Raw genomic sequence first — 20,767 nt, 5'->3', positions numbered from 1 at the left:
CACCGTCTCTCTGCAAAATTGCACTACCTGGTTGGGACATGCTCGGGGTCGCAGAACAGAAACCGTAAACTCAAACCTACATGACGATCAACGTACTGAGCAACCTATATGACGTGACAGAAGTGGTTTATGTTCCATGATGTGCAATTGACTATGTATCACTAGCACACAGATCCGTGCGATGGTATTGCTGATGCCGCTGTCAGGAAAGCAGCCTATTAACCAGATGAACAGCGCAGTCAGATGGCACGTAACCTCGTCCCATGTCGCTCTCCCAACAAACACACACACACACACACTGAAGAAACATCTGGGGGCAACAGACAAGGATTTCCAAATCCAAATGTCAGAAAGTCCATTGATTTGGCACTAGAATTTACTCATCCAAGATCCTCAGTGGCACACAAGCAAAGCCAATAGTTTTACTCCTCATTCTCCTTGATGAAAGGTTATACTGAGTACTATCAATTTTATTCCTCGGTTTTCTTCAGACTGTGAAGTTTATTGCTACATCACTCGGATACATACATTCAATTTTTCCCCCAAAGGGGAAATCACTCGGCGCAAATACAAATTGGTACAATACAACACAATGCAATGCAAGCTATGTGAGCTGCGATATCAGAAATCGAGCATACACTCTGGATCAAATTCAGGCATTGGAAGAGGAGGGGGAGGCCTACTTGAGGTGTACAGCGGTGTTGTTGGGGGTGGGCGGTGCCGGCGAGGCCTTGCCCTCCAGGAGGAGCGGCTTCCGGTGCACGTCGGCGTTGAGCGGCGATGCCTTGCCCTCGAAGAGCTGCTTCCTGAGCACCTCGTGGAGGCCGTCAAAGAGCCTCTTTTTGACGGAGTCCATGGCGGACTCGAGGCGGTTGAGCAGCTCGGTGGAGTTCTTGTTGTACATGAAGAGTCCGTTGTAGAGGTCGAAGCTGTCGCTGCAGGTGTTGTCGACGAGTCGGAGCAGCGTCTCGTAGCCCTTGGTGTCGATGGGGGTGGGCTGGAGGTCGAGCGTGGCGAGCATCCGGCCGACGGTGTGGGTGAGGAACTGCGTCTCGGCGGCGTGCGCGTCGTGGTCGGCGCAGGGCATCTCGACCATGCGGCAGCCCTCGCGCTCGAAGATGTTGAGGAAGACGTCGGCGCGGGCGCGGCGGGCGGGGCTGTCGCCGACGCGGACCCTGTCGAACACGAAGGGGAGGCCGTCCCAGCCGTCGCGGGCCGACTCCGGGCCGAACATGGGGTGGGTGCAGATGACGTCGAAGTCCTCCGGGAGGGAGGTGAGCAGCAGGTTCTTGGGGAACTCCTTGACGGAGAGGACGTCGACGAAGAGGGTGTTGCGGCGGAGGCGGTGCAGCGGGAGCGTGCGGAGGACGGCCTCGGCGGAGAGGATGGAGGTGGCGAGCAGGACCACGTCCGGGTGGCACTCGCAGAGGTCGTGCGGGTCCTGGAAGTAGGACGCGCCCAGGGAGGCGGCGGCGGCGGAGTAGTCGGAGCGGGAGTGGGCCAGGAGCGTGTGCCCCTGCCGCGCGAAGGTGCGGGCGAGGAACTGCCCGAAGTTGCCGAAGCCTACGATGGCGATCTTGAGGCGCTGCCGCTCCTCCAGCAGCCCCGCCGCCCGGGACTCGTAGTCGAAGGGCTGGGCGGCGTCGATGGCGCGGATGGTGCCGCCGCCGCCGCGCCGGGCGCGGACGGAGGGGAGATGGCGGCGGGAGGCGGGCGACCGGAATTGGTGGCTCGCCGGCGGGGACGGCGGGCGGCGGCGGTGGGGTCTGGTTGGTTGGTGGAGGCGGAGGGAGGAAGCCGTGGAAGAGGACAGCATCTTGAGTGCCGTTTCCTCTGGCTCTGGGCCTCTGGTGTTTTTTGGGTCTGGGCTTTGCTCCGCTCCGCTCCGGGGAGAATTTAAATACGCGTGGGATGCGATTCCAGAGCATGTGATTCAGCCGTCGAATTTGTCCAAACACACTTCCTCGTTTCATTTCATATTATCGCAGGATCTACATGCAAATCTAGATAAATTTGTAACAGTTATCCTCTGGACCAAATTATTGGGTTAATAGTTATTTTAAAGATATACCAAGATATATCAGGCTAAATAGTGCATTAATTGTCCTAAATTACTTTCACCGAGCTCCGAGTAGCTACCTACTCGACAATACCTCGGAGGAGGAATCCTCATGGAGGGAGGAGAAAATAAGGCCAGGGCGGAGAGCTATCGGGACAGGAGTACGCGAGTTACCTAGCTCTAGAGCACGCTGCACGGAGGAAGGACCTAGTGCTATTTGTCTAGAATTATGTGGACGATCTATGAGTTGTGGTTGTGTCTCTAAGTCTCCCGAGATCCGGCTTATATAGACGTCCGGATCCTAGGGTTTCTACGGATAGAACCTACCCGATACAAGTTACATATTTACGAAACATTACGTTGCCGTACACGTCAAGGATACACATATTCCTAACTTGTCGTTCAAGATCCGGCTCCTTCCGAGAACCTTCTAGATCCGACTCCTTGCGTAGTCATGTATGGATACGGCTCATTGTATCTGGGATGAACTTCTTTCATCTTCAATCAACAGCAATTTAGCCGCCCGCTGAGCCATATGCCACCACCATCATTTGTGGGCCATCCGGACTTACCGGATCGTTGGCACTACTGTTGTATACATTGAGAAACATGAAGTGCATGTATGCTTGCCCCATCCAGGAGCGCTCCACGATAGCCGCGTTGCGCGTTGGGGTTGGGTGCTGCTTTGCTTGGTTTCCAACCGTTGGCCCACGTGTCAAGCTATAGCTGGCTCCATTGAGAGAGAGAGAAAATTAGACCGCAAGAAGAGGAAAAGGAGGTCGCATCCTGCCATACCTATCCACAAATTTCCTCGGGGGCTGCCGCCGCCGCATCTTCTCCTCCCCTGGCGATTCCGCTCTCCTCGCCATCGATCTCCTCTGCCTCCATACCTAACCGCTGCTTCTGAAAAAATGGCATGGCTGTAGGTGGGGAGCGACATGGATTGGGCGGAAACAAGAGGTACCACCCCTTGACTCCGCATCTGGTGTCGGTATGAAGCAGATATGGTTGTGGATGGCGCCAGCGTTTTCTCTTCCCATCCTTGCTCTCCATCCGAAACTGTGGTTAAGATCCTTTTACATGGATCCTCCACATCCAGGTACCACCCCTTGATCACATCTTGTGCCCCTTGCTTTTTAGTCGGTTTTCCATGGATCCTCCACATCCAGGTTCTTGAATCCTCTCCCATCTCACAAGTATTACCATCCATTGATCCTCTCGTTCTCATGGCAGTGGCGGCCGCCGGTGGAAAGCGGTTCTCAAACGGCTACAGTGGGTACAAGATGTTGAGGTTGGTGCAGATTTTGCCTCCTCCTTTCTCCCCCTTTTGACGAGGGCCACCTACAGGGGCGCAAATTTAGGGTGCAGAGCAGGGTGAGCTCCCCATGAACGCTCAAGTAGGTGTCCTACTGGCCTCAATGCAACTGATGATCTTCATGTGGGAAGATAGGTAGCGATCCCTTTTTTTTCCTTGTCTCATAATATTTCTTCGGTCCTCACATGGGGCCTCAATGCAACTGATGGACGGTTTAAACTGATGATGGTGTTGGCGCAGATCGTCTTGCCGTTCAAGGGAAGAAACTTTGGATGCAGGGGAGTCAATAGGTAAAACGGTGAACGAGCTTGTTGAAACTTCCTACATTGTAACGAATTGTAAACTGAATATATACATGACGTTGTTGAACTGAGGTTGTATGATGTGCTATGCAGATCTGAGTTGTGCCTCGTGGTATAGGATGGCAGTGCTGCTGGTCAATGGTAACAGAAAAGATGACGCCAAGCTCGCGGTGCACTAGGATGCCATCCGCCTCCCCGATGGCACGGCCGTCAAGGCCATGGACCTCTGGATGGTATATATATCTTTCCCGCCGTTCGAGGATTTCCTTCAGATAACATGGATGATTGATCTTGGCCATTCTATTATGTTCTTGTTGTTTTTGTTGGTCGCAGCACAAGACACTGGACACCAAGTTCATGGATAGTATATTTCTCATCGTCGAGGCAAAAAGAGTTACCTCCTATCTCAGACACGCTTTTACGGTATCGGTTTCTTTAATGCTTATAGCATAATTTGTTGGAGCGAAAATAATGTCTAATTGTGTGCAGATTGTACTGCATTGTTTCAACAGTTTCTTCGTAGCTTACAGTGGCTTATTCTCTGAATTGGTTTTGGAGGTGGGAAGAAGGTACTGAAGGTTATCGTGTAATTATCTTCGAAAAGTGGGGGTAACGGCCTTTACCGACTACTTGTCTTGTTGATTATGAACCCACAAATAGCTTGTGTTACCTGTCAGTTACTGCTTTCTCTGCATTTTCCTTGACGCCATACTAAAATATGTGAACCATGTAAGATTAATTAACTCAGTAATGCATGGTAAATGACAAGATTCTTTGATGTTGCATTTTGAAATGTCCTCTTTTTACCTATTGTTTTCTTGACACAAACATTTATGTGCTTGACAAGAGGAATAGAAATCACCCAGGCCAAAGTTTGATTTATATTTTTTAAAGAGGAGACATTTCAGGTTTGAGGATGTGCAATCAATCGCTGATGGTTAGGCCTAACACTACATTTTAATATTTCAATGTATCCTGCTACATGGTGCATTCGGTGACTAATATAAAGCTTCTGATGCTACATAGTTAACTTCTAGAAAGAACAAGTAAGAAGGATGTCTCAACTTTTACGTTGCATTTTGTGTGTGTGTGTAGTCAACCTTATACAGAACTGATGTATCATGCACTGTAGTACTAGGTCCCAGTATCGTTTCAGTCCTATATTTCTCTAGGAACTGTGTTAGGACCGATAGGACACTCTGCTGCTTCCAACAATGGAGCTGTCATTATTGTTAGGATTGGTGGTGTAGATGATTACCTAGAAATAGTTATGTATGATTGAATGTTGATTGCATTTTATATGCCAACAAAGATCCTTTTTTAAATGCTTCTGCCTTACCACTACTAATGATTATACTAGGCTTAAATCCAGATTGTAGAAGCTAGACGACTTGACGCTTTATTTGGGCTCATAAATAATTTAGTTTATTTACTTTTCTGTAATTGTATTGCTAAAGTTTTCATTTTTTGGAAAATGACTCCTGTAACATTCCCCTTTCGAACATTATATTTGTGTGTATCTCCGCATATCTCACTTTCTCAATGCAATCAGCTAACAATGGAACATGATGTTGCAACGAATGGTATAAATGTTACTTTGACTTGTGAGCCATCTGCAACTTGCATCCTTGTGGCTAAAGAACAGCACTACACTTGCCGTGCTATTCTTGTAGCCCCTTCTTCCAAATATCCACACTTCAACTATGCTAACATTCTGCTGAATATGTACTTGCTACTCTGATTGCTAAGTTCGAAATATTTATCCATGTTATACCGATGTGGAGAAACCTGAAGACCTATTGACAAGGAGTAGGTGAAGGCAAACACTTGAGAGGAGGGGGACTTCGTTGGTGAGAACGGGTTTGACACAACGCAGACAGTATGTAGTTGTAGCATTCGTAGATGTTCCCTCCAATACCTGCTACTCAGATGTTCCCTCCAATACCTGCTACTCAAAGAATATGCCAGGGCCTCATGACAATGTGATACTGCAGTATCATGTGTTTTGTTCTGTTGTCTTTTATGTGTTTCTTCATTTCAGTTATGTTTGTGAATAAGAAATTTCTGGTGTTGTATGTATATCGTGCAAGAGCAGTCAATATTTCCACTTGAAATACGTTGCCAAATAATGATGTTCACAGGTCTGCGATCTCTAAACAGCTCAATGTGGAGAAAACAGAACGACGGATGAGTGGAAATGATCATGTGTTTTGTTTTACTGTGTGTGGTTGTAGCTGGTAACCTTTAATTTGTTCATATTCATCACCTTCGATTTGTACAGGGCTACCTGCGAATGAGACATTTATGCCGCCCTGCGAATGAGACATTTATGCACCAGAAGCTGTCTAATTGGGATTGATTTGGACGCAGAGGACCAGCGAGGAGGCGCCCCAAGGGGCGCCCCAACTACTAGTGTTAATCATACCCACAACACTCCCTTTCCTTCTAAAATCACTCACAACATTAATCAACCAAATTTACTAATCAATACATGCTTGAGATTCTCTACCTGTTGCGGTTTTTATCTTGTTGCATGCAAATCGAAGGGGTTAGATGAACGTACATGGAGATTTTCTCGCCCAATCGCCATCCACCTAGATCGCAGCGTTTGGCCTATTTTTTTCAGTAGTTCAGTGTAGAGGGAGTGGTATAATTTGGTCTTCAAACTTAGAAACTGATTTGTTTTTTCAGATGTTATAAATTTGTTCTTATGCAGTTATATTTCTTCCTCTCGAACTGACATGGCATACGGTTTGGGTCCACCAAGGTGTACCGGGGTGGGAAGGTTATCCACAACAGTAGCCTCTAGAGTTCTCCGAGGTTCACCATATCTTTCGTCTTGCTCATGCCTCTGTAATCTCCGGCTAGCTTCCCGGAAGTTATGGAAATCTTGAAGTACTCCGACTTCAAAAATGTCTTTCCAGCTCCTTTGCCGGAAAAGTCTTTTTTTCCCACAGGACTTCATCCATCGACCGAATTTTTCAAAGTTGTTCTCTGGATAATCATCCCGCAGATTTTGAACTAAGTACCTCAGAGTTACCCGGATCCCACAAGGAGATCGAATGGTTCCGCCAATTCAGGCTCCATTCTCGGGTAATTCCAACGGTAATTTAATCCTTTTGCTGAATTTACCGCTATGGTTTAGGACACATGTCGCTCATCCAACGGCGCGACGCTTGCGTTCCGACCACAGGATGCGAAGGACGAATCTCATTTCCCGGCTATAATTATCACCGCTCCAGGGTTTAACCCTTTAATACATTCATTTATCCCCTCACGTCGCTCTCACTCTTGGGTCGCCTCCGAGCTCTTCGCGCCGCCTCGCCGGAGCTTCGGTTGTTCTTAAGTACGGTGAGCCACCGCACCGAAACCTCACCGCCGGCCAGTCCATCCACCGCGACCTCCATTGCTGGTAAGTTTTCCGACCTCAAGCTTATCAATCAGAGCTCGTAGGGATGAATGAATGAAATGTATTGTTTACGGCTAGTTTACTAACGTAAGCCTCTTATGCAGATATGTATTCTCCTCCTCCTTCCCAGGCGGATCCCATCATGGCCACTCCACTCGCCTCCGCCCCACCTCCTCTCATTCCGGTTCACCTGGATCCTTCCCAGGGATCCGGCAGGACCATCAAGGGTAAGCATCAAACTATGGATCCGGTTGAGATTGCCGGAAAAGAGAAAACGGAGCAGAAGGTCAAAGTGGTGCGCCCTCCATGCCTGGGCGCGCTCCCAGACCTCTTTTGTCCCTCCTGGCACATCTCGTAAGGTCCAAGCGCTCCAAATGCATCTCTTGATGAAATATTGACATCCCCAAAATTCTAGCTCAATTTGACTTCGTTAAGGTCCCTGAAAGTTAAAAATACACAAAACATGGTTTCCCTGTCCTGCAGAGTTATAAACCAAATAAAGATGATCATTGGTAAATCTCCAAAAATCAATATAAAATATGGATATACCATCATATATGTTGCAAATATATGCGAATATGTGTCAACAAACTACAAAGTTCATGCATGCATTTTACATGCATCAACATCCCCAAGCTTAACCTATGCTCGTCCATCGAAGATTTCAGTAATCTCCTATACTTGTGGGCATCAATAATAACACTCGTCGCCCTTTTGGTGATGCCTGCTTTCTGTGTGTGGACTAAACTTGGGAAAATACTTTCATGGCTTTGCCAATTGCCGACGAGAACTACATATTTAACGTCGTTTCCCTCCTTGGAGGCACCTCCATTATAGTTCCTCCATCCCTCGTATTGCTAGATTTGGCACCCTCTTGAACGCTCATCATTCTCTTTGTTGGCCTTTGCTATGTTTATGTGCTCACATTGGGTCCTCTTTTTTACCTAGCGAATGTCGATGTTAGTTGGGCGTATACGGTGTGTCCATCGGTTTGTGTGGCTGGTCCTAAGCCTAGGGTGGTTGTCTGTATCAGCATAAACCTCGGGGATGAAAGAACGAGATGTCGCCTAGAGGGGGGGGTGAATAGGTGTTTTAAAAACTCTTACGGATTTGGCTTGTAAGAATGCGGAATTAAACTAACGTTTATTTTACAAGAACAAACCCTAAATATGCTAGGCTCACCTAAGTGCAACAACAACAACTAGAGCTAAGCAAGATATGCACAAGATATATGTAGCACAAGTGATAGCAAGATATATGTACTTCAAGCACGATGGCTATCACAACGAAAGAAAGCTCAGGTATAGAAATAACCGAGGCACGCGGAGACGAGGATGTATTCCCGTGTTCCCTTCCTTTGCAAGAAGGTACGTCACGTTTGGAGGGGTGGAGGTCCCACGAAGGATTCCCCAATGCCACGAAGGCTCACCCTATTCTCCGAGCCAAACCCACGAAGGCTAATGGCCCTTTCCTTATAGTTAGCTTTTCCTCCACTCTGGAGATGGCAAGCTCCAAAACCACTTCACAAGCTCCACGAAGGAGAAGCCTGGGTCTCTTCACAATCTTCCTTGAAGAGATCACCGGAGAACCAACCGCCAAGCCAACTAGGAGGTCTCCCTCCAAGAGTAACAACCTCACAGTCTCTCACTCGAACTAATCGTGGTGGAGAGCTCAACACTATGCAATGATGCAAAGCAAGAACACTAGAGGTTTTCAAATCCTTCACACTCAAATCCCACCAAAGCAACAAATGCTAGGATGAAATTAGAGAGGAAGAACAAAGGAGGAAATCAACAAATGACTCCAAGATCTAGATCCCAAGAGTTCCCCTCACTTAGAGGAGAAATGGATTGGTGGAGGTTGTAGATCTAGATCCCCTCTCTTAGATCCCTCAAGAATGAGCAAGAATCATGGGAGGGAAGGGAGAGGAAGCAAGCTCAAGAGGTTCAACAATGGTGGAAAAAAACATGCTCAAGAACCCTAGAAAACTGTTGGGAAAGAAGCCTCTTTTATAGCCCAAGGGAAGATATAACCGTTGGGGACAGATCTGAGAGTTTTTCGTGCAGCTTGGTCAACCGGACCAAACCGGGCCTGAGACCGGGCCACCTGGCCAGGTTATCTCAGATAGATTGTATGCTAAACATGAGGTTGATGTTTGGAGCTATGTAGTGTGGAGTTATCCCTTATGCTCTTGTTCGTGGTACTCTTCCATTTGATGATGACAATATTCCCAACCTCTTCAAACATCATATGCTATACTATGTAGACTAAGTTGGACCTTGGTTGTACCATAGAATACTCTTTCGACCTGGAGATTTGTTTTGGAACAAAGGGTCAGGCCCATAGGACCCAGAAGCTACTCATTATCAGCGGGATCTGGAGATTTGAATCCCCCATCTGTTTGGTGTTCCAGAGAGGATCACAAGAAAATGGCAATTGGACTCCTACTGTGATGTGCTTTCAGAAATTAATGATATTATGTCTACATGATCAACATAGGAGAAGGAGAGGACTCTGGCAATTTTGTTGATTGATTCAAATGAAATGCTCTTTCCAATAGCTATTTGTTGATCTTTCTTAGTTGTCGTGTGTCAGCTGCTTCTGAGACAACTCTTAAGTTATAGGCTTTCCAAAAAACCGTCGGTAACCTATAACCTTTGGTTCAAACCTTCTTGTTTTTTATTATTGCAGTACCAATTTTACTACATCGACCGTTTGCTCTTGCCATCTACTGATAATCTAAAATTTTAAAATAAGTTTATATCATGTGGTCTTGGATCCTAAATTTCTATTTTTACGACCACATTAGTGTGGTGTATTCTGGTCTATGTTTTATATTATGTTGAGGAATTCATATATGAACTTCGTGCTTAAGTACATTTTGATTTAACACTTAAATTATTTGTTCTCCCATTAAACTACATGTGACATGTTACTTGATTAAAGAGATCATTAATTGATGTTTAAATATAACAATAAATCATGTATTATTTTTTAACAACACACGGATATTTATACCAACAGATTTGCCGCTTTGTTTCGAACAGCTGGTGCTGAAATCACTCATGAAACATGATATTTCTTTGCCAGTGATGCTGAAGGTGATGCGAACAAATCTACAAAATTTTCTCATCGATTGAAGATGCTATAAATGAATTGCGCGAAGGAAAGGTAAGATAAAATAAATACTTCATTTTCTGATTTTTTTTTAGTTTTGTTCACATGTAACTATTGGACATTGGTCCTACTTACTTATGGATACAACATGTTTACCTATACTTCAGATATGCATAACAGTATTAACACCCACCCTGTCTCCATTGTTCACTTATTTTGTAGATTGACAAGGTGAATCACATCTTCCTATTCTGCAGGCTCTAAACGTTGCTTGGAATAAATATCTGAATTTGTCAATGTTATCAAAACGGATTAGCAATTCTCTCAAATTTTGATGGAACAACTTTATTTTTGTAATTCAAATCATACGATGAACAAATTTTGCTTTCTCTTGCACTTCCATGAAGCAAGTTTATTTGCTTACATGAAAATTTTGAGTGGAACTTCTGATGAATGAATGCATCATCACTATTACAAATGTGGTCGACTTTAAAAATTAACTATTCACTCTTCTCCGGTTTGTTATTGATATAGATGAGAAAAAACAGTGATAACAACATGATCTTATCATGACAACTGATCTACCCAGCCCAGGATCAACTGCATACATGGTAAGAAATGGTTCTAGGATCGTCTCGGTGGTCATGAAAGAAGAGGATCCAAATAATAATGATTCCTATTATGTCTCAAGTAACATAAATTGGTAACATTTCAGCTGATGCATAAACAATGGTTCACAATCCTTAGTTATGACAGTAACTTAAATCTATTTTTTTGCCTACACATGTACAGTGGGCATACCCACTTCTATAGACAAGTTTGGTCATTGGTTTTACGAAAATTTATTATTTTTTGTAAGCACCTAACATGTATATTGTTCAAGTTTAAAATGAAAATTGTTAGTTCAGTGCAATAGCTTCATTTATTATTTCATACATGGATTTTCTTTCGTCATGCATTTTGAGCCGGACAAATTATATGTTAAAATGATATGGGAATCTATATTAGAATAAAGGCACACTATATATATTCACAAGCACAATGCCTATATTTAACTGATATAATAAAAAATAAGGGATGGAAATTAAGGTTGCAATCAGCACAAACTAAATTTGTTAAACCGTAGCAACACACGGGAATTCAACTAGTTAGCAACATATGTGTACTATGCTGACCGCACGTACGCTAACTAACTAACTAATTTGCTAGCTCGCGCCAAAAAACAATTGCTAGCTAGTCCTAAAGTATGAACAGCGCTAGGTCAGGGCCGGGGACCGTGATTTTGATAGGATCAATTCTGGACCTTAGATCAAGTTTTGGTAGCCAATGGGAGTGCAACTTTCGTAGCAACATGGGGGAATCAGAAAAGGATCGTGATTTTGATAGGATCAATTCTGGACCTTAGATCAAGTTTTGGTAGCCAATGAGAGTTGCATTGCAAATTTCTTAGTCCCAATTAGTGGCCCATGTTCTTCCACGACGAGCTGGCCGATCTGTTGATCACCTTAAAGCATGTCTTAGATTTGTCAAATCTAAGATATCCTTAGGGAGTATTACCCTTTCTGCGGGACGTCTACGAACTGAATGCATATTCTTTTTACAAACAAATTGTTACGGAGAAGCCTTACGGGACGATGTGGCAATCTGCCGTGAATCTGGATGAGTAGTATTCGGAGCAACTGCTGCAAACTCTCCAATCGTGCTGATCCACGTTCCGTCTGTAGGATAATTCCGTAGGTGTAGCATTACTGTTCTTTTTATGATGATGGTGTGTTGGGCTTGTTGGCTAGACGTGTCTCAGGTCACTTGCCAAGTGTGACGCCGGAGTTACAGTCCCGACAGTCTAGCTATCGGTGTTTCGCTCATACAAGCAACAGTCTAATTTTCTGCAAGACCTTCTAGGGTGAAGTTTTCAGTTGCTTTGCTCAATCTGATTAAAATGGACATATAAGTTAACATAAACAAATGATAAAATCAGCAGAAGCTAGTTAAACAAACAGGAATGTCATACTCCACCATAGTGTCAATTCCAAGTTTAATAGAAGAGCTAACATAGCCCAATTTATTTGTGTCAGCGGTACCGCGAGATTGTCAAATATAAGGTGAGGCATGTCCCAAGAACAGAAATTTCAGAAGAGTTTCCCATAATAACACAACAAGTTCCAAATGAGATCTAAACATCTACAAAATACAACAACATTGTAATATGATATACAACAAAAGGCACACCATTTCTTCCCTCAGCTGACAAAATTTGATCACACTGGTACACGTTATTGTCGTGTCACAAAAGAGCTGGTGGTTGATCAAGAGGCAGCAGCTAAACCCAGCTGACATAATGCCCACCGTGGACCTTGGTGATCTTCAGAACTTGGCACATATCTATCTAATGCAATCACAAGAATGGCAAGGCTGATTGATATCTCCTGTGGAGAGACACTGTCAAGCACTGCTGCTCACTTTCTTCTACGGCGGCGGTGACTATTGCGCCGATCAGAATCTGAATACTCTGAAGTACTTGGATCAGAGTAGCGTGATTTCTCCCTTGGTCTCCTTGCACGTCTATCACTTTCATGAGCGCTTAAGTCGGTATAGTCCCGCTTCTCATTCGATCTCTGTGAAGGCCTATTGCTGTCAGGAAAATCTGGCATGTTGCGATGTCGCTTCTCCCTTGATCTCCTTGAATGACGGTTGTCCTCGGAAGAACTTGCGTCGCTGTGGGATCGCTTGTCCTGCCATCGTGTTGGATGCCACCTGCTCTCAGAAGAACTTGAGTCACTGTTGTGCTGCTTCTCCCTCGAATGCCTCTTGCTTACTGTGTATCCTTTATCTCTAGAGAGGGAAGATGGGGTAATTTCCATTGCCTCTTTCTTCTTCTTCATATGCTCTCTCTTAGGATGCCTTCTTGTGTCAACTTCAACTTCTGAATCAGAAGAGGATTCTGACACGTGTTTCTTCTTGTGCCTGTGCGTTGACTTTTGCTTGGCTCTTCGTTTTCTATCTCCCACCTCTGCATCAGAATATGACGATTCAGAACAATATTTTTTCTTTCTCTTGCTTGCTGATGCCCTATTGCTCTTCTCGGGCTCCAAATCTGAGGCATCGACTTCTGAATCGGAGGAGGATTCTGACATGTGTTTCTTCTTGTGCCTGTGCCTTGAGTTCTGCTTGGCTCTTCGTTTTCTATCTTCCACCTCTGCATCAGAATATGATGATTCGGAACAATATTTTTTCTTTCTCTTGCTTGCTGATGTCCTATTGCTCTTCTCAGGCTCCAAATCTGAGGCATCGACTTCCGAATCGGAAGAGGATTCAGACACATGTTTCTTCTTGTGCCTGTGCCTTGACTTCTGCTTAGCTCTTCGCTTTCCATCTTCCACCTCCGCATCAGAATATGATGATTCAGAACAATATTTTTTCTTTCTCTGGCTTGCTGATGTCCTAATGCTCTTTTGAGGTTCCGAATCTGTTGGTGAATGATAACTACTATGGTGTCTTCCAAATTCTGCATAAGCACCAAGCTCAGAGTCCTTGTGCTTGCTTTTTCGCTTGGAACTCTTCTTCGATTTACTTGTGGAAAAGTTGGTAAGGAGAGCCGGAATGTCAATATCACCAAGAAATCCTAAAATGTGAAAATGTAAGTCAAAATATTGCATAAATTTATCTTAGAGTAGATTATTTTTTGTGTGGGACGGCAATGTATGTTTTATCCATAGAAGTTCTACCTCCATATTCATCAAATATATCTTCTCCTACAATCTGCTGATTAGGATCATCTGGGTTGTATCCACCTCGAGGAGGGCTCATGCCTGGCTTTTGCTTAAGCTCCCACTTCAAAGGCTGACACGGAATTCTCACATTAAAACTTATTTTTTAAACAAAATACAATGAGATAAGAAATAAGTCTAAAGACATTGTTCTTTGTTAGAAGGATGTATATGTTCATCCATACCACAACAATAACCATGCTTAAATATCTTTGAAACAGATACCAGATAAATATTCAGCTCAAAAGGAGTTAATATCTGCCTTTTGAAATCAATACAACAACACAATATTTGAACTTTCAGGACCACTGATTCTTAGAAGAAAAGGCTAAAAGACAACAAAGCTAGCACATCTATTACACCAAGGATACATCGAAATATGAAAAATTAAGTAGATTACTATAAAAGACAAGATCCTATGCAGAGGTATGGAACAAGGGGAAAGGTCAGACAGCTATAAACCCGGTAGGTATAGCTCACTATTTCCAGTATTCCTTATTTCGTTTTAAGCTGCAAATGAAGTACACTTCCAATAAAAAAATCTAACCTCACTTGAATCAGTTTGCGCCTTTATCGCTGTAAGTGGATCATCCCTTTTCAATCGACTCTCCTCATTAGGCATTATAATATCCTTCATGGGACATTCCCGGTCACCACTCTGATGGCCATAGTTTCCACATCTTAAACATCTAACGTTACGAACTTCAACTCCAAATGGTTTAGGTCTAGCAGGGGCACCTGTGTCCAACCTGAGAATAAGAGCAAAACATGTATCAAATCAGTGAATTAGCAGTAACCTAAGGAGAGCATACAGAAATGAAAAAAAAGGAAAGAAATAAATGTAAAATATGTCTCTTGTCTGTTGGCAGTTTCTGAGAGAGCGGGGAAAATGTCTGTCCAGACGGAAGAAGTTCAAAGTCTCATGTTGAATTGTTGTTGAAAACATCATCAAAAAACAAGAAAAAAGTACCTCGGAGCATTTTTCAGAACTTCAAATTCTTGCTCGGTAGGCAATGAACGGCCAAAGACATCTTTCGGCCTACTCCTTTTCTTATCTGGGCCTGACTGGGTCTTGTCGAGTTCATTGTCAGGTCTGCAGCAAACATAATATACAATCAATGGAGAAAAAACAGGGCACCAACTTACTTGATATCTACTTGATCAGAGAAGCAAGCTAAGTTCATTCCAAATACTAGAGTGTCAGACCAAGCTTTTACGATACTAGAGTGTAACTTGGGACAGGAAAAAAGGTTAGTGCCATTACATTGAAGAGGTACTTGCAGCTACAGCGCCTTCACCTGCATCACCTTGATCCATCTTCCTCTTCTCATCTTCAATTTCAGCAGCTTTTGCACTCTCTGGATTGTATCCAGGTGGGCGGACGTACATGAAACTCACAGCTTTCATTACCTCCATCTGAAGTTGTAAAGCAAATTGAAGATTGATGAGAGCGGTTCTCCATGGGTGATAAAAGTCGAATGTAATGTTCAAATATGGGATGATGTTTATTACAAGGTACAGGCAGTTAAAGATTTGTCTGAAGCAACCAAAGTTGGTAGGTATCAAAGCACTGGATGGATTTGAGAACCTTCATTATAAGTGCAGAGAAAGAAAGAAGTGGATTTTTCTCATTTCTTGTCAAACCTGTAATTTATATACTTGCCGATATATTTCTAACTTTTAGATAGGGCAAGAGCAGGGCTGTACAGCCATTAGTTTATTCTTTACCCTGGCGCTGCGATCTGCATGAAGCAGATGACATCTGGCTAAATACATGGAAATTGGGATTGGTAAAAATAAAGCAAGGTCTTAGAGACAGGCTAAAGAGGGGTGACCACCATGCTAGCTGCACAAATTGCGTAGGACAAATTGTTTGTCACTATTTATTCCAGTAAGGGCCTGTTTGGAATGGTTGCAATATTTGTGAGCTAAATACCGGTGACCACGCAAAGGTTAGAACCATTCCAAACATCCAGTTTTTGCAGGTAAGTACTCCAGGTTTTCATATTTTAGAGAGTCGGCGAGGGAGATCGATAACAATGAGGATGGCAGCAAGAGAGGTTCGCAATGAGGGAAGGAAGAAAATCGTCAGGTGCTCGCGGCAGTGTAGTCTTAATAGAAGAGTCGCTGCACCGGCGAGGGACAAATTAATATCCAGAACACTCATAGAGATGTCCGTGGCCCATAACTTGATACTGCAAAGTGGAAAGTTTGACCTCTTCGAAATGTTAAGAGGCCGTAGCACTAGCAGCGCACGAGCATTCAGCTAGTCAGCATTAATTCAGTAACACTCCAACTTCAGCCATTCATGGATTTTGGATTGATAAAAATAAAGAAAGGTCTTAGAGAAAGGCTAGTGAGGGGCGATCCACCATGTTAGCTGAACAAATTGCGCAGGACGAATAGTTTTTATTTCCAGTAAGGGCCTCTGTTTGGAATGGTTGTAATGATTGTGAGCTAAAATACAGGTTACCACACAAAGGTTAGAACCATTCGAAACAGGCAATAAACCTATAGCTTAGGTCATTACTCAACAAAAAACAGCATCAAGGCACGATTAAGCACATGAAAGCCTAAACCATAATGAACAAAACCATGAAACCATCACCCCTAGACTACCACTATGGCAATCACAGTAGTTCAGGCTAGTATCCATGAGAAGCTGACTGGTATAAAAGAGAAGCACGGCGTCTTTATATATGCATACCTTCTCCTTGTCCTTCTTTGAGAATAGCGCGGTCTGGCGGAAGAACTCCTGCTCCTGCGCGAACTCGCGCTGCACCTCCTCGTCCCGTCGCGCGCGGTTAGTGTGGATCTGCTCGGCGATCCACTTGCGGCGCTGGTTGGGGTAGGAGAGCGGGTGCCATGGCTTCTGGTTCAGGAACGAGTGGCTCCACGCCGTCCCGGACTTCTCCTTGAGCTCCACCTCCCCCGCCGGGATCTTCCGCCCCAGCCCGCCGCCGCCGCTCCCCTCCACCCCCTCCTCCATCTCGCCGCCGTCACCTCCCTGCTCCTCGTCCTCCCCCAAATCCCAATTTCCCCCGGCCGCCGAGCCGGGGTGGGTGGGTTCCTGGGCCTCTCCGTGTCCTCGTCCGTCTGCTTGACGGTTACCCAGTGGGCCGACGCGGCCCGTGAAAGAGGCCCGGCCCGGCTCCAGACCTAATTTCCTACCCGTTTGTTTGTCTGGCGAAATAAATAGTGCGCCGCCGCCGACGCCGCGCCGACGCCGCGATGTCTTCCTCCACCTCCAGCCGCCTCCACCTACCCTCGTCCTGGCACGCCACCACCACTAAGGCGACATGCCGGTGGCGGCGTCAGGGCCTCCTTCCCGTGGCAGCTGCCGCTGCCCCGCTCCGCCTCCGCGCCGTACATGCCACGGACGCCGCCGCGGGGCAGCCGATCGACGCCGGGTCCGGCGCCGATGAGGGGCCGGACGACCAGCATCCGCGCCTGAAGATCGCCATCGTGGGGTTCGGCAACTTCGGCCAGTTCCTGGCGCGGACCTTCGCGCGGCAGGGCCACACGCTCCTCGCCCACTCCCGCACCGACCACTCCGCCGCCGCCGCCGCACTGGGCGCGACCTTCTTCGCCGACCCGCACGACCTCTGCGAGTCCCAGCCCGACGTGGTCATCCTCGCCACCTCCATCCTCTCCGCCAAGGCCGTCCTGCACTCCCTCCCGGTGCACCGCTTCCGCCGCAACACGCTCTTCGTGGACGTGCTCTCCGTCAAGGAGTTCCCCAAGAACCTCCTGCTCGCCTCCCTCCCGGACGACTTCGACATCATCTGCACGCACCCCATGTTCGGGCCGGAGTCGGCGGGCGGCGGCTGGCGCGGCCACCCGTTCGTGTTCGACAGGGTCCGCGTCGGCGACTGCCCGGCGCGCCGCGCGCGCGCCGAGGCCTTCCTGGACGTCTTCGCGCGCGAGGGGTGCCGCATGGAGGAGATGTCCTGCGCCAGGCACGACGAGCTCGCCGCCGCCACGCAGTTCCTCACGCACACCGTCGGGAGGATGCTCGCGTTGCTCGGTCTCGAGCCGACGCCCATCGACACCATGGGGTACCAGGCGCTGCTCCGGCTCGTGGCGAACACCTGCAGCGACAGCTTCGACCTCTACAATGGGCTGTTCATGTACAACCAGAACTCCACCGAGCTGCTCAACCGCCTCGAGTCCGCCATGGACGAAATCAAGAGGAGGCTCTTTGACGAGCTCCACGAGGTGCTCCGGAAGCAGCTCTTTGAGGGGTCGCCGCCGTTGAACACGGACAGTCCCGGTTCCTCCTCGCCGCCGTTGAACACTGGCAGCCCGTCGGATTCCTCCTCCGCCACCAAGTCAACCGACCATGATCAAGACGCCCACGATGACAAGTCAGGACAATAATTAAACGCCCTTTATATCCTGTCATGGCATCCATCTGCCCAGTGGACCGTGGTCCTTCCCTGATATCATCAAGAATTCATGATGAATGGAGTCAATGCAGTGTAGCTCGTATTTGTTGGGTCCAGTCTTCAAAAGTTGCTGACCCGTATGTACGCTCGAAACTTTTGCGAATCTTGTCACTTCAATTTGGGTTTCAACTATTTGTTTAGTTGAATAACTATGAGTTTGAAATTTAAACAAACATGATAAACATAGTAGATCAAGAAATTTTACTAACAAACACAACCAATATAAAATCTTGAGAAACCGAAAACGAGCATCTCCACCGGTGTCCCCGATAGCGTTTTGGGGGCCAACATGGTTTTTGGGCTCGCATTGGTGCGCCCCAAATGGCGCCGGCTAGTTTTCGAACCCAATAGAATCGCTGGCATCCCCGTGTCGGCCCTTGACCAAGGGCGCGAATAGACACCACAGTCTGTCTAGGAACCATCGTCCATCGACACGGCCACCACCCCCGCAATCGGTGGTCGCTGTTTCGCCCGGAACAGAGCTCGCCGTCACCGTGGCACAACCGCCCAGCCCGCAAGGTGTTCGTCCGATTGCCGCGATGGACAACGATGATGAGATGATGGTGCAGTTGTTCACGAAGGAGCACAACGTTGAGGCTATCCGGCGGCAACATCAGCAGCTGATTCTGACGAGCATGTTGCGCGTTCGCCGGCCTTTCTTCGTCGTGCCTCGGTGCGGCGGCTCAAAGCCAGGGAGGAGGAACATCAATCGGCATCGTCAAGCCGGCACAATGCTGCTTGATGTCGACTACTTCAACGACGACGCGACTCATTCGCCGAAGGTATTTCGGCGCCGGTTTAGGATGAAGAAGGAGTTTTTCTTGAAGATTGTCTACGGCGTCGGGGAGTACGACAAGTACTTCATTGCCAAGCAAGATTGCACAAGTTTGTGGGGATTCACCTTAATTCAGAAGTGCACTGCTGCAATGCGCTATCTTGCATACAGAGCTCCTCCAGATACATTCAATGACTACCTACGGATGACAGAGTCGACATGTATAGAAACTCTCTACAGGTTTTGCCGAGCCGTCATAGCGGTGTTTGCTAAAGACTTTTTGAGAGCACCAAGAGAAGATGATACAACTCGGATCCTACAAAAAAATGCAGCAAGAGAGTTTCATGGGATGCTCGGAAGCATTAACTGTATGCATTGGGGCTGGAAGAATTGCCCTTTTGCTTGGCAGTGGATCTACAAGGGGCATCCTGGTGAGTGCAGTGTCATTCTTGAGGCGGTGGTAGACCAGGACCTTTGGATTTGGCATGCATTTTTTTGCATGGCAGGAACAAACAATGATTTTAACGTGATGCAGCGCTCTCCGGTGTTTGCCAGGCTAGCTGAGGGATAAGCTCCTGCCGTGAACTTTGAGGTAAACGGTCACGCATACCACAAGGAGTACTATCTAGCTGATGGTATCTACCCGACGTATGCTACATTTGTGAAGATAATTCCCTCTCCAGCAAACGACCTCTGCGAGAGCTAGCCGGACGTGGTCCTGCTCGCCACCTCCATCCTCTCCGCCAAGGCCGTCCTGCACTCCCTCCCGGTCGACCGCTTCCGCCGCAACACGCTCTTCGTGGACGTTGATACGTCTCCGACGTATCGATAATTTCTTATGTTTCATGCCACATTATTGATGATATGTACATGTTTTATGCATACTTTATGTCATATTTATGCATTTTCCGGAACTAACCTATTGACGAGATGCCGAAGGGCCAGTTCCTGTTTTCTGCTATTTTTGTTTCAGAAATCCTAGTAAGGAAATATTCTCGGAATTGGACGAAATCAACGCCCAGCATCTTAGAATCACACGAAGCTTCCAGAACACCCGAGAGCCACCAGAGTAGAGCCCTGTGGCCCCAGACGCCAGGGTGGCGCGGCCCAGGCCTTGGCCGCGCCCCCCTAGTGTGTCACCGCCTCGTCGCCCTTCCGACTCCGCCTCTTCGCCTATAAAAAGGTCCCTGACCTAAATCTTCGATACGGAAAAGCCACGGCACGAGAAACACTTCCAGAGCCGACGCCATCGCGAAGCCAAGATCTGGGGGATAGGAGTCTCTGTTCCGGCACGCCGCCGGGACGGGGAAGTGCCCCCGGAAGGCTTCTCCATCGACACCGCTGCCATCTCCACCGCCATCTTCGTCACCGCTGCTGTCTCCCATGAGGAGGGAGTAGTTCTCCATCGAGGCTAAGGGGCTGTACCGGTAGCTATGTGGTTAATCTCTCTCCCTATGTACTTCAATACAATAATCTCATGAGCTGCCTTACATGATTGAGATTCATATGATGATACTTGTAATCTAGATGTCATTATGCTAGTCAAGTGGATTTTACTTATGTGATCTCCGGAGA

The 20,767-nt window shown here is 46.7% G+C and overlaps 3 protein-coding genes and 1 long non-coding RNA gene across 6 annotated transcripts; 2 read left to right on the top strand and 2 right to left on the bottom strand.

Annotated features, from left to right (window-relative positions):
- Positions 1-438: 438 nt before the first annotated feature.
- LOC127312659 (arogenate dehydrogenase 2, chloroplastic-like) lies at positions 439-1,874 on the bottom strand. The gene has a single exon (XM_051343198.2). It carries the CDS (start codon positions 1,814-1,816, stop codon positions 680-682), a length of 1,137 nt encoding a protein of 378 aa, XP_051199158.1. The 5' UTR covers positions 1,817-1,874; the 3' UTR covers positions 439-679.
- Positions 1,875-2,819: 945 nt separating this feature from the next.
- On the top strand, positions 2,820-5,737 carry LOC127312660 (uncharacterized). Of its 3 annotated transcripts, none has more exons than XR_007858489.2 (5): positions 2,820-3,158; positions 3,229-3,509; positions 3,615-3,664; positions 3,770-3,909; positions 4,010-5,737. It is a non-coding gene; the product is annotated as an uncharacterized lncRNA (long non-coding RNA). The 3 variants fall into 3 exon arrangements; XR_007858488.2 differs by having other exon boundaries at positions 2,823-3,158; positions 3,293-3,509; XR_007858490.2 differs by lacking the exon at positions 2,820-3,158 and adding an exon at positions 3,204-3,228 and having other exon boundaries at positions 3,293-3,509.
- A 6,499-nt stretch (positions 5,738-12,236) lies between these two features.
- Positions 12,237-17,010, bottom strand: LOC127312662 (uncharacterized). The gene is made up of 6 exons (XM_051343199.2): positions 16,677-17,010; positions 15,234-15,385; positions 14,940-15,062; positions 14,517-14,718; positions 13,928-14,042; positions 12,237-13,824 (listed from the first exon to the last, which is right to left on the bottom strand). The coding sequence occupies exons 1-6, from the start codon at positions 16,956-16,958 to the stop codon at positions 12,659-12,661; spliced, it is 2,040 nt and encodes a 679-aa protein (XP_051199159.1). The 5' UTR covers positions 16,959-17,010; the 3' UTR covers positions 12,237-12,658.
- An 87-nt stretch (positions 17,011-17,097) lies between these two features.
- On the top strand, positions 17,098-18,558 carry LOC127312663 (arogenate dehydrogenase 2, chloroplastic-like). Its single transcript, XM_051343202.2, has one exon. It carries the CDS (start codon positions 17,201-17,203, stop codon positions 18,347-18,349), a length of 1,149 nt encoding a protein of 382 aa, XP_051199162.1. The 5' UTR covers positions 17,098-17,200; the 3' UTR covers positions 18,350-18,558.
- Positions 18,559-20,767: the final 2,209 nt, after the last annotated feature.

The sequence above is a fragment of the Lolium perenne genome, chromosome 7 (genome assembly GCF_019359855.2).
Source record: "Lolium perenne isolate Kyuss_39 chromosome 7, Kyuss_2.0, whole genome shotgun sequence".
Taxonomy (NCBI): Eukaryota; Viridiplantae; Streptophyta; class Magnoliopsida; order Poales; family Poaceae; genus Lolium; species Lolium perenne.
This window is presented reverse-complemented; position numbering and strand designations above follow the sequence as displayed.

Bases quoted from the DNA above. Each gene is read 5' to 3' on its own strand.
- LOC127312663 (XM_051343202.2), top strand. From the start codon at position 17,201: ATGTCTTCCTCCACCTCCAGCCGCCTCCACCTACCCTCGTCCTGGCAC.
- LOC127312662 (XM_051343199.2), bottom strand. From the start codon at position 16,958: ATGGAGGAGGGGGTGGAGGGGAGCGGCGGCGGCGGGCTGGGGCGGAAG. The intron at 14,043-14,516 runs GTTAGATTTTTT...ATTCCGTGTCAG, and splicing joins CGCAAACTGATTCAAGTGAG to CCTTTGAAGTGGGAGCTTAA. The intron at 13,825-13,927 runs GTAGAACTTCTA...TTCACATTTTAG, and splicing joins TATATTTGATGAATATGGAG to GATTTCTTGGTGATATTGAC.
- LOC127312659 (XM_051343198.2), bottom strand. From the start codon at position 1,816: ATGCTGTCCTCTTCCACGGCTTCCTCCCTCCGCCTCCACCAACCAACC.